Source organism: Ceratocystis lukuohia, assembly GCF_044167205.1.
Source record: "Ceratocystis lukuohia strain C4212 chromosome Unknown Supercontig4_pilon, whole genome shotgun sequence".
NCBI classification, from domain to species: Eukaryota; Fungi; Ascomycota; class Sordariomycetes; order Microascales; family Ceratocystidaceae; genus Ceratocystis; species Ceratocystis lukuohia.
This window is the reverse complement of record NW_027263523.1, coordinates 1,849,782-1,861,807: the sequence shown is the minus strand read 5'-3', so window position 1 is coordinate 1,861,807 and position 12,026 is coordinate 1,849,782. Positions and strand designations below refer to the sequence as shown.

Genomic DNA, 12,026 nt, shown 5'->3' with positions numbered 1-12,026 from the left:
TCTGTGATCGTGTAGATGATGCCACCAGGACGCAGTACATATGCATATTCAGAGTTAAGTGTGGCAGAAACGATTCTGGCCTTATGCTTCCTGGTCTTGAAGTGTGGGTCTGGGAAGCAAATGAAGATTTTGGACAGTTGTCCCCGTTCAAAGAAGTTGGGTAGGAACTTCATAGAATTGGCTCTAATGCACCCAATGTTTTTGTAAACGGGGGAGTCGGGGTTTTGCTTACGCAAAGCAACCACTCTGTCCTGTACAAACTTTGCCACTTTGGTTCTGATTTCCATGCCTGTAGTGCGCAATCGGTCAATATATCACAGCTCACACCCGGCCTAGCTCAAGGTTTGCACCAACTTACCTAGCATAAGGGTCTCAGGTAAAAGAGGGGCTAAAGAAACGAGAAGACCGCCAAATCCACAGCCAATATCGACGACTTCCACCTTTTTTGTGATAGGTTTGGGGAGGCCCAGATCATTTACATCCCCAACATTAGCTCCCTCTGCGACAAAGTCTGGGTAATATACTGACCAGTCCATATGACGGGGAGATATGGGGCTAAATAAATTGTTAGAAATCCCCGCTCAACTTGCAGAAGGGGAAAATTGAAGGTCCAATTTTAGAATAGGCTCACTAGACGAGATCATGATCAGAGAATGGATTGGCGTGAGCTCTTTGCCTGTAGAAGCGCTTCCGGGGGAGCTCGGCGGCACCTTCGCCTTCTCTTGCTTCGTTGTAAGCTTGGCGCTTGGATTGCTTTTTAGATTCCTCTGTCATTTTTGTGATGTAGCTATTAAGTACTATGAACTCCGTAATGCAGAAAAAGTGACATCCACAGCATCATAAATCTTGAACCAGATTCTCAAGAGAGATGAAAAAAAAAAAAAAAAAAAAAGCGCCACATAGCAGTTCAATCCTTCTATCTGAGGAAAGTGGTGCCACATGTTTGATAATAAGTGGGGTTTTATTCTGTTAAAATGTGGCGCTCAGAGTTACTAGAATGACTTCGCTCCTTTCTACACCACCAATAACAAATTTCACAACCTCTGTGTATCACAAATGGCTAGCTATTAGTGCACATGTCTCTAGCTGCGTACTCTTATGTATTTTGCTTGTAGGAGCGGGTGATTTTTTTTTGGGTTCTCTCTTGTTTTTTTTTGTTTACTTTCTAGAGCTAGAGCTGAGAAATGACCTTAATCAGGTCAGCAGTGACACCCATAGCGGTAACCTCACCACCGGCACCAGCGCCCTGGATAATCAGAGGGTTGGATCCATATCTCTCAGTATAGAAGCTGATGATGTTGTCGCTGCCCTTCAGCGCAGCAATGGGGTGGGAACGGTCGAACTTTTCCAGGCCAACCTTGACATTCTGGGTAGCAACATCAATGCTGCCAACAAAGCGAACAACCTTGCCCTCAGCCTCAGCTTCAGACTTAGTAGCCTCCATCTGTGAGTCAAAAGCAGGTAGCTTCTCCAAAAACTCATCGCCCGACGTGCAGCTCTCCAACTCAGTTGGGATCAGGCTCTGCACGGGAAAAGCAGTGGGTGAAGCCACGGGCAGGCCAGCCAAACGGGCCAGAATAGTCAGCTTACGAGCAACATCCAGTCCGTTAAGGTCATCTCTCGGGTCAGGCTCAGTGTAGCCTAGAGCCTTTGCGTTTTTGACTTCGGCAGACCATTGGCCGCCCTTGCCTTCAGTAGGGGCAAAGGAGTTGAAGAGGAACGACATGGTGCCACTGAAAACCCCCTCGATCTTGGTGACCTTGTCGCCAGTGTCGACCAGATCCTTAAGAGTGGAGATGACGGGGAGACCAGCGCCAACTGAGGATTCATGGTAGACCTTGGCTCCCGAAGCTTCAGAAGCGGAGAAAATAGCCTTCCACAAATCATACGAGCCGGAGAAGGCCTTCTTGTTCGGGGTTACAATGCTAACGCCCTTGCCTAGAAACAGGGGGTAGCTATCAGCAACATCCTGAGAGCTAGTGTTGTCAACTAGGACGACCTTCGAAGGGGCAGCAGCCAGGTAGTCGGCCAGGGCAGTTAGCGACTTGGGGGCCACAGGACTAGCAGCCAGAGTTTCGGTAGCACTGTTGATATCAATGCCGGCATAATCCGCGCTGAAGACAGCCTTCTTGCTGGAGCAGATGTAGCATAAGTCAAGCTTAGGAGAAGGGCGTCTAGCAGCCAAGGTAGCCAGCTGACCAAGGAAGCACTTTCCAACACCGCCAGCACCTAGAGAAATTACGCAGTTAATATGTATACAAGGTCATGTCATGTAGTGACAAAAATTACAACAAAGCCTTACCAATAACTGCAATCAGAACGTTGTTGACCATTGCGAATATGTTCAATGTAGATGATGTAAAGATTCAACCGGCTTCAAAGTTTTCAAAGTATTCACAATGTATTGCAATGGCACGAGTTAGTTGCAACAGCGGGGTTCGTTGATAAGCTGATGAACAAGAGCTGCCCCACAATGAGTCTGAAATTAGAGCCGGACTCGGCCTCGACAGGTCATCAACTATGTGTCACGTGACTTCCCCAATGCTCATTTCTATTCCCATAGTTTGTAGCACAAATATGCTCCGCTGCCGTCCCCTTCATTGATATTCGGGCAAAGATATTTATCGTAGCCAATTATTACCAGTAATCTATGCAGCCTAACTTTTCTTCTTCAATCAAGCATCCAGTCAACTATTCCAATAGGTATACCGTGCCGAGTCAACGCTATACTTCATCTCGAAAATACGACTACGTGATTTCACCCGAATCACCCATACGCCATGTTATTTATGGTGCGTGGGCGATATAATGCCAACTAACAAGGTCTATGTCATATTCGTGAGGGAGGATAGCTCACTTACTATCACGTCAAGTCTTGGTTTGTGGTTTTCTTCTTCGTTTCCAGTTCTAACCCTAATTATTCCGATTCTAACCCTGGGCCGGGCCTTGTTCAGTATCACAGAATCCTAATTTTTGGGCGACAAGTTTCTTCCTCAGTGCTACTTTCTCAAGCCAAAAACACACCCACGCCCGCATCCACATCCACAAAATGACACACGATTCGGATCTTTACGGCACGCGACCTAATAAGAAGCCACGTGTAGCACTCTCTTCCTCGTCCGCCCTTGACTTTACTGCCAAACTCACGTCCGCTATAGCTGAATCAGCGCAAGCTCCTGAAGCCTCGCGGCCTCGCCGGTCGAAGGCGATTGGCCTAAAAAAACAGCAACAGGCTCTCGAGAACTCGGAACGGTCAAAGTTGAAGCTAAAGGAAATACTGCAAACACACGAAGAGGCTAAGCTACTTGACAAATCTCGCAAACGACTCGAAGAGAAAGCTAGGATATACGATGCCATGAAACGAGGAGATTACGTTAAGCAAGGGAAACCAGAGGAGTCTTTGGTGGATTTTGACCGCAAGTGGGCAGAAGAAAGAGAAAAAAATCCGGATGCACAAGATGATTCTGATTCTGATTCTGATTCTTCCTTTGCGGAGTCTGGAGATGATGAGATGGTTGAATACGTTGATGAGTTTGGACGGTCAAGACACATATCACGTGCTGAGAAAAAGAAGATTGACCGTCGTGAGTTACGAAAGACATTCGATTCCAAAGAGCTGGACCCATCAGGAAGCCCAAGGAAGGAAAAGAATTTGATTTATGGAGACTTTATCCAGACCATGGCATTTGTACCACAAGATATCAAGGTTATGGAGGAGTTAGCGAAGAAGCGTGATCGTAGTGCGACCCCTCCACCACCCACGCATTACGATGCCGACTGGGAAATTCGAGACAAGGGCGTCGGGTTCTATAAGTTTTCTAAGGACGAGGAAGAGCGAAAACAGGAGATGGAGAACCTCAAGACTGAAAGAAAAGAGACCGAAGACAAAAGACGGGCGCTTGAGGAGAAGAAAGAATCCAGAAAACGCGACATCGCGGCGCGACGACAAGCTATTGAAAGCCGAAGAGCCAAAAAGAAGGCGGATGACTTCTTGGCAAGCTTATCACCGAGTATTGGTTAACTCCGGTGACCAATACTATTAATAAAATTGCAATGGCGGCAACATTGTCGATGCAAATCAGATATAAAGTTAACTTTTGAAGATCACTGGAAAGTAATTTTGAATATCATAAACGTTGCAAGCTGAAGAGAAAAAAAAAAAAACATGCATACATCACTGAGTGGCCCTTGATAAAGAAGCTTATATTTAGTGCGAAAATAACGAAAAAAAAAGATCGCCAGTGATGATTACCTAACAAGGAAGCCACGTTTTTCACTATAAGCAGAAAGAACGGGGCACTCCGGACTTGCGCACGTTTCAGGGCTTTTGGCCCCCATTGTCTACGCACCATCTACTACGTATCGACGAACCTCTCTCTGATAGGATAGTGAAGCACTGGCATGCTTCCAAACTTTGGGGGCAGTAAATGCTACCACCAATCCCAACAACCAAGATCTGTTATTTTGGTATACGTCGTGCATGTGCAAATATTAAATCCGTAGTCATCATCACGCATGTGCAAATCTTATATCCGTAGTTATTTTTAAGAAAAAAATTATAAACATTGATAAAAAATGGCCCAAGACATAGGCATTGAGAGGGCAGGCTTGATGAGAAAATAAATCGTAAATTTTAGTTCGCGGGAACCGTTATATATAGCAGTATATGTATGTGTGTCTATTTGCCAGCATGTGCAGTGTAGTGTATCCTTGGAACCAGCCATTGTATAATGATTCATAACGCATATTATATGTACTTTGAAGTGAAAATGCGACCAGAGCATTTGACAAAAAGAAAAGAAAGCAAAGCAGGGAGGTGGTCCAACCAACAAGCGAAAGGGGGAGGGAAAAAAAAAAAAAAAAAAAAGAAAAAAAAAGCAAAGTAGGAACAAGGAAAGGAAAAGACCAGGACAAGCTCGAAGAAGTTGAGCGAGCAGGTATATGGATGAATGTACATGTCGGTTTACATGTCCACGCTTCCTAGTCTAGTAGGCAGCGCCAGCATCGACCTCTTCCTGGGTTCCCTGGATGAAGCGAGCGTTATATCTCATGATGTTCTTGACCTTGGCGTAGGTCTGCTGGCTGACATAGAGCAGCTCACTAGCGACGTTCCACGAGACACCCTCGGAGCAAGGAGGAGTAGTCAGCGAGCCGGCGTACTGCATGATAGGTCCCTGCAGAAGGCCGGCGATCTCGCTGTAGTTAAGTTCCATGGTGGGGGCAGTCATCCCATCTTCGGTGACTTGGTCGACGTTGGCGAAGACGTTCTCGAGGAAAGCGCTGGGGGGGGAGGTCTTCTTGGTAGCATAATCAATGAGAATACCAACGACAGTGAGGCGAGATTCTATAGCAAAGAGCTAGAGTGTTAATGATTGCTGGGCAGAGAGGCCGTTTAGTGCATGCGAAACTTACGTTCATCCTGGAAAACAAAGTGAACCTCGAGAGGCTTGTTCATGCCATCAATGAAGTGCTCAGATGGAGTGTGGAAGTGGAACTGGGCCAGAGTGAGCTTGCGAGGGTCCGGCGAGCCGGGCAGAGCGCCGTTGGCAGAAGCAACAACAAGCGAGACGTCCGGGCTAGTGACCTGGAGGGTGTTCTTGGAGTTCTCCAGAGTGCCGGAGCCGTTTGTAGGTCCATGGAACCTGAGACGCTCGCAACCGGGCTTCGCAGACGAAGTCTTGAGAGCAATGGGCGACTGCTCAGTGCCGGTATTGCAGACAGCGTAGTCGGGGGACAGAGATCCCCAGTTAAGAGGACCGTTTCGGCCGTAGTAAGAGTAGTCGGTGGGGTTGGACTGGCGGCTGTAGAGGTGGGTGTTGTGGTGGCAAGCAGCAGAGGCAAGGCCAAGGAAAGAGAAGAATGGGGCAGAGAACTTCATGGTGTCGTTGTCACTGAGTGTGGGCGGCTGAAACAGAAGAGGACAGAACAAGTAAGGGGCGGGTAGGGCTATATATATGTGTGTGTGTGTGTGTGTGTGTGTGTGTGTGCGCGTGTGTGCGTATTCGTATAATATATGATGAAAGATATATGTGCTTACAAGCAGCTAGCTGTATGTAGAGTAAGTGAGCGTGAGTGAGTGAGTGTAAGAGAGAAGTGAATCGTGTTGGTGTTGGTGTTGGTGTTGATGATGAATGGTTTGGTCTTCTGTTTCTGTTTTCCAAAAGTCCGGGGAAGTCTTGACGTCTTTATACAATCGACCAAGACGAACAACTTCGGATGTTTCTCCAACCCTCCCAATCGAGGGCTAGACTCAGAGACCCAACTTGCTCTTCTTCAGGTCAAAGCTCTAAGCTTGTCCAAGCCTTTAGGGAGTCATAGCCTCCAGTGCCGGGATATCCTCACTCTAGTTGTAGTCTTGGCCCTGATTCCTTCTTCCATGCTCTCTCTTTTGTTTTTTTTCTGTCTTGTCTCTTCCCACAGACACATTTCTGCTTTGCTTTGTCCAAGAAGTGGGATCTTAGTGCTGGTCTGGCTTAGATTACCGAGCAAGTCTATGCCAAGAAGGGCTCAACAACCCCTGATTTTTGCCTCTTGGATAATCAGGAAGTTTATTTTATTAGTTAGCTTTTTTTTTGTTTAATTATGTTCACATTTTTCTTCCTTGTCTCATTTCACTTCTCACTTCTCACTTCTCTCTTTTCTCCTTTCTCTTTTCTCTTTTTATATTATTTTATCCGGCGAGCGACAGCCAAGATTCGCGCCAGGGGGCCAAGTAAAAGGCTAGAGTATAGATACGTACGCATCAACTTGGCTGTAAAGGCCAAGAAACAAGAACTTGGATCGTCGAGACGGCGAAAGAACGAGAGAGGGCCAAGCAAGCATAATACTTTCTCTAGGCCTCTTTATCACCGAAACGCACGCACGCGTACACCCCATACTCACATAGAACACCTTCTCCCGCACATCTTCCCCGTATCTCCCTCAAGTTTACCAACGGCTCTGGATCCTGTGGACGGAGATGTAGCGTTGCTGGCCAGGTCTCGCCGAACAAGAAGGGCTAGCTTTGGTCTAGGGTCCCCCTCGAGGGGGCCAAAGCTATGAAGTTATTACTGGGAATGCTTTTTCTTCTTGGGCTGCTAGCTACCCTCCCCATCATAATCGGCGGGTTTTATCTATTATCCACCTCGCCCGGGTCTCGTTGGTCTCGTTGCTAAGATATAGCCGGCTCCTCCATAGGATAGGTTACAGCACGCCATCCTGCTGTTAAGATAGCCGGCCCAGACAGTGGCAAAGATAGCAACGCGAGTATGGGTCACATAGTGTGTCTGGAAGAAGAATACGAACTTTCTCTTCAGCAAGACAAGGGGGGAGGTGAGAGAACTGGCGAATAATGAGGGGAAGCCCCAAGAATACAACTCGGCGGGTGACAATCTGCTAGCGGGAAGTTGGGATAAATAACTCAACAACAAATGCCGACCACTATCAAGTGGGAAGCCCAACATCCCACCATCCGCCTCTACACCCCCCCCCCCCCCCCCTCTCTATGCAACCTTCTCCTCTCTTCCTCTCCTCTTTTTCTTCTTTTTTCTCTCTGCCATACACACTTGCATCAAGCCCCTCTTCTGAAGCGCTAACTCAACTAATTTAACCGCTTGACACCCTCTCCTCTGCTAGAGCACCCTTAACGCCCTCATCTCTTTTAGGCTTAGCATTGCAATCACCTTTGCCTCGGCCTAAGATGAACAAGAGGAAAGAGACTACTCACGAGGACGACAGCAAAACACTCTCACTAACAAGCCTAGCTGTGGGGGATCAACTTGTGTTTTGGGGTCCAGATGTGCAAACTATAAGACAGACCCAAGACATTGAAGTAAGACATCCGCTTTCTTCTAGATGCAGAGAAAAATGAGAATCATATCACACAAAGAGAAAAGCTTGTTTTCTCCCTCTTACTCTTTGCCCCCGATTCTTCGGTGTCAGCCGGTGGACAAGGCAGGGCAGACCTTAACACATAGCACATGGGCGTTTAGCGCAGATGTCTCACCTCAGCAGCCCAGAAGTTTGAAGTGCAAGAACGCACAGGGCTTTATCTCACTTTGTATCAGCAAAAAGGCCTTTTTCTTTACAGGCATGGGTTTCTACTTTAAGTTAGACTCGTGAGTCGCCAGTCCGAGTGGTGTAAGAGAGGGAGCTTGCCTGTCTACCTTTAGGGTGAAGACTAGGCAAATTAGCGATCGCCAGGCCTGAGCTCTAATTAACCTTTATTCTTGCTTGCGCCCGGAAGAGAATGATTATCAATTATGGGGGGGCTGTGTGTAGGAGCACGCGTTGAAGAATACGCGGGGGGGAAAGAGAGTAAGCGGAGATAAGGATACGCCGCGTCTAGGAGGCTTTCAACCCTTTACTGGCCGTTTCAACATTTGCCGTAGCCAGCGGCGAGTTCTTTTAGTCTCCGATCATAGCTCTCATCTGAGGCTACGGAGGCAACAGAGGAAGCAAAGCCAGCTCACATAGAGATGGGAAAGTGAGAATGTTCTAGACCAGCAGGTAGGTAGGCCTGCCGTGATTTGCCGGCCTCAACATCATGACAATGGGAGGGACAAAGAAAGAAGAATAGGGTGGGAAAAGGTTCCCCTGGGCTAAAACCTTAACTCTATTTACAGTAATATCTGTACTCTAAACTTGAGTTCATCAACATCTAGCCTCCCCCTTTCATCACACTAGTTACGTTGCCATCGTATCTCGTGAACACAATGTAACGAAGGCAGTGAGAGAGACTCAGCCAAAGAGGGAGCGGAACTAACCAGCACTCAGCCTAGCATCTAAAGTTGCCCGATTCAATGGCGGGGTCGAGAGCTGCCCTACGGGCTCGCTCTATAGGCTGGAGGTTGGCGGCTTGGAATCTCTCTCTCCCCCCTAATTCTGACGCTGAAGAGCTAGGCAGCTACTACTCGACCGTCCCACGATCCCGACACGTAGTATCTCTCCTTTCGATTTCTCGCCTCTCGCTCTCGCTCTATCCCTCTTTGCCTCCGACCCTGATCCCCGTTCATCATACCGCGTTTCCCTATTTCTTGTGCCAAATCAAGCGGCCAAGTAATGTCGCTGTCATTGTTGTCTATTCAGTCAGCCTAATTAACCAGCTCATGCCATTTGCATCCTTAACACCAAACAACGAGACGAGAAGAGAAGCACAAGTGCCCAAGTGTTCCCATGTCTCATTTCTCATCTCTCATCCCCCTGTCCCTAAAACCTGCTGACAAAAAGAACGAAGAGAGAAAAAGCTTTGGCCCTTTACCCCCCCCCCCCCCCCTTACTACTGGCAGCGGGCCTGTCCTGTCTATACCAGGCCAAGCTCTACTATACACCATCCAATATAGCCGAGACGTATATCGGTATTCCATTTGCTATTGGCTCCTAGCCGCCAGACACTAGGTCGGTCGGTTGGTCATCGGCCTTGGGCATGTGGTCAGCACGCATTATTCTTTCTTTTCTTACATGCATCTTACCTCCATCGTAATGCAAGTTGTTGTTTTTTTATGCGTAACCATGCCCCTTGTGTTGCAGTGCCAAAAAAGAGAAAAAGGGCCCCCTCAAAAGGCATTCCCATCTTGGCACCAAGAGAAAGAAAACTTGGCAGCTTGGCAACTGGGCTTGGATGAATCCCCTTCGCTCGTTCTCTGCTGCGTTTAGTTCTGGTTTTGACAGCCAAGACTCTCTCCCTCTTGGCAAACCAACTTGGCAGTTAGAAACGCCGCCAAGCAAAAAGAATGCTGACGCAAGCTGCGTTGATGTTGATGTATAACACACTAGCAACATTACCAATCGCGCATCCCTTTTTGGTGGGTTGGGTGAACGGCCAGGATCGAGATCGGGATCGGAAATGTTGATTATCTTCTTGTTCTTCTAGGTCGTTTCATAGCCACATGCTGACAAAACAGAATAAGGGGAAAGCCAGACATGAGACGAGGAAGGACTAGGTTACCGGTAGTTTTTTTGTTGTTGGTTTTTTTTTTTTTTTTTTTTTTTCTCATTTTCTTTATTCCTATTCCGTCTTGCTGGGACGGACGGGCTACCACACTCCCAGTCGAGTACGGGCAACGGAAAGCTACCGCAAAGTATCCAGGCAAGCAAAAACAGCCTGTCAATTATCTCACAGCCAGCCATGCTTCAATTACTGATACCACTGGCAAATAACTCAGCCTCCCAAAGCCGCCAGCCTCCATGCCTTTTTTTTACCAGCCTTGTCTTTAAGCACAGCCTTGGTTGGGTTGTCGGCTACCCCTAGCCCTAACCCTATCAGGACCCACCACCAACATAGGTGCCGCTATTTCTTTAGCGTCGGTTATCGCCAGGTCGTGTCCTTGGTTTGGCGCTCTCTCCAGCTAGTCAGCTATCAATCTGGCCCCCAGACCCAGGGGAGGGGAGAACGCTTACCCCGAACACTAGGTAAAACTTGCTAGAGAATCTCACTGCTACTCCTGTCCATCCTTCGGAGGCTTGCAAGCGCCAGCTTGCTAGGAACAAGCTCACTCGCTCACTGTGGTGACTACGGCCGGCCTGCACCACTGGCTAGATATGGATGTGGAAGAAGCACAAAAGGTCGCCCCTAATTGCCCATTGACTAACTTCTTCTGCCTAGCTAGGGCTTGCTGCATCATCCACGAAAGGAAGGGCTTTGCTTCTTGGCAGGCGTGACTTGCGCATCAACTCGATAATAAGCATAAACTCATGCTGTCTCCCAGCCACTGCATCCACCTACATATGTTGTATTAAGGATCGTTGATGTAGTGTCAACGCACTGCAAGTGTAGCGTAAATGCATGAGGCGCATGCTGTGCAATGCTGCATGTGTGCTAATTGATAGGCGCGGATCTCGATGGGATCTGATATGGAATTCTCTGCTGGTAGCCACAATACCGTGGCTGTCGTATCTTGTCCCCTTCGGTGAAGCTAGCCTGTTTGAAACTGTTCTAGCTTGGAACAAGAGAGCTGGGCAAGCAGTCCCCCCCGCATTAGCCCCTTATAGATGCATCATACGTGGAGTGTTTGCTATACTGACGGGCCGGGTCAGTGGTATTGTACACACACGCACACACACAGACAGACAGACAGAGTCTGCCATTTTTACTTGGCAATATGTGCGTATTGTTGTTGCTGAATGTAATAAAACCCCCTTATAGAAAAGAGAAGAGAAAAGGGGGGCTAAAAAGGGCGCCCCCATCAACCGCGCGGAGAAAGAGATCAGGTCCAAGTGACAGTTGTGAGACAAACAAAATCACAGCACATTCATTATTTGTTGTCTGCAGGCAAACGTCAGGTAGCAACATTCGGCTGGATTTCCGGCTACAGTCTGTCTGCGTCACCCGCTACTGCTTGCTGCGTACTTTTCATAGAAGCTTAATGTGATATTTACTTTCGCATTTCGACGGCTGTGTAGGGATATAAAAAGAAAAACATGAAACCAGGCCCTTGGTCTATGATAGAACATGCTTAAACGTCATGAACACATGTGGTTCTCCTCATGATCGGCGGTGGTGTCAAGCCGTGGCTACCGATACCTGCTTCCAAACCGGAAATCGAAGATTTGCTCGAACTCCGAGTTGTAGGTCGTTGATAATGCATAATAGTATGTATGTATTATGTTATCTGTAAGGGACTTTGGCATGCTAATTTTCTCATTGTCCCTGCCCACCTCACCTCTTGATATTGCATGTGCATGTCTATTCATTCATTCATCCCTCCAGCCTTACTCTTCTCTTGGCCCTTTTTTTTTCTTTTCTTTTGCTTCCCTTATATAGAACCACACTCGTTTCCTTATGCAGGCGGGACACTAGAGTTATGTTATTATCTAGCTTTATTAAATAAGAATCCAATGCAAAAAGCCCAGCAGAATCGGCGACTTGTTGCCTTTCGCCCCCTTGCCTTCTCTCCTCTTTCTTTTCTAGACTGCCAGGGTCAGTCAGCTATTTTAAAATCTTATCCGAGAAGAAGCCAAGACACACCCCAACACTAAGAGGATACAAAAAAATCAAATACGGGAGGCTGTGTACTCTTCTCTCTCATCTCAATATCATCCGGCTCATC

At 47.5% G+C, this 12,026-nt stretch overlaps 3 protein-coding genes across 3 annotated transcripts; 1 reads left to right on the top strand and 2 right to left on the bottom strand.

Moving 5' to 3' along the window:
- Positions 1 to 1,171: 1,171 nt before the first annotated feature.
- Positions 1,172 to 2,333, bottom strand: HOO65_040477 (Homoserine dehydrogenase; the record flags this gene model as incomplete). Its single annotated transcript, XM_071002891.1, has 2 exons — positions 1,172 to 2,229; positions 2,303 to 2,333. 2 exons carry the CDS (start codon positions 2,331 to 2,333, stop codon positions 1,172 to 1,174), a joined length of 1,089 nt encoding a protein of 362 aa, XP_070859320.1.
- A 716-nt stretch (positions 2,334 to 3,049) lies between these two features.
- On the top strand, positions 3,050 to 4,021 carry HOO65_040476 (Coiled-coil domain-containing protein 174; the record flags this gene model as incomplete). The annotated part of the gene is made up of 1 exon (XM_071000667.1): positions 3,050 to 4,021. The coding sequence occupies one exon, from the start codon at positions 3,050 to 3,052 to the stop codon at positions 4,019 to 4,021; it is 972 nt and encodes a 323-aa protein (XP_070859319.1).
- Positions 4,022 to 4,985: 964 nt separating this feature from the next.
- Positions 4,986 to 5,878, bottom strand: HOO65_040475 (Carbonic anhydrase; the record flags this gene model as incomplete). The annotated part of the gene is made up of 2 exons (XM_071002984.1): positions 4,986 to 5,344; positions 5,413 to 5,878. 2 exons carry the CDS (start codon positions 5,876 to 5,878, stop codon positions 4,986 to 4,988), a joined length of 825 nt encoding a protein of 274 aa, XP_070859318.1.
- Positions 5,879 to 12,026: the final 6,148 nt, after the last annotated feature.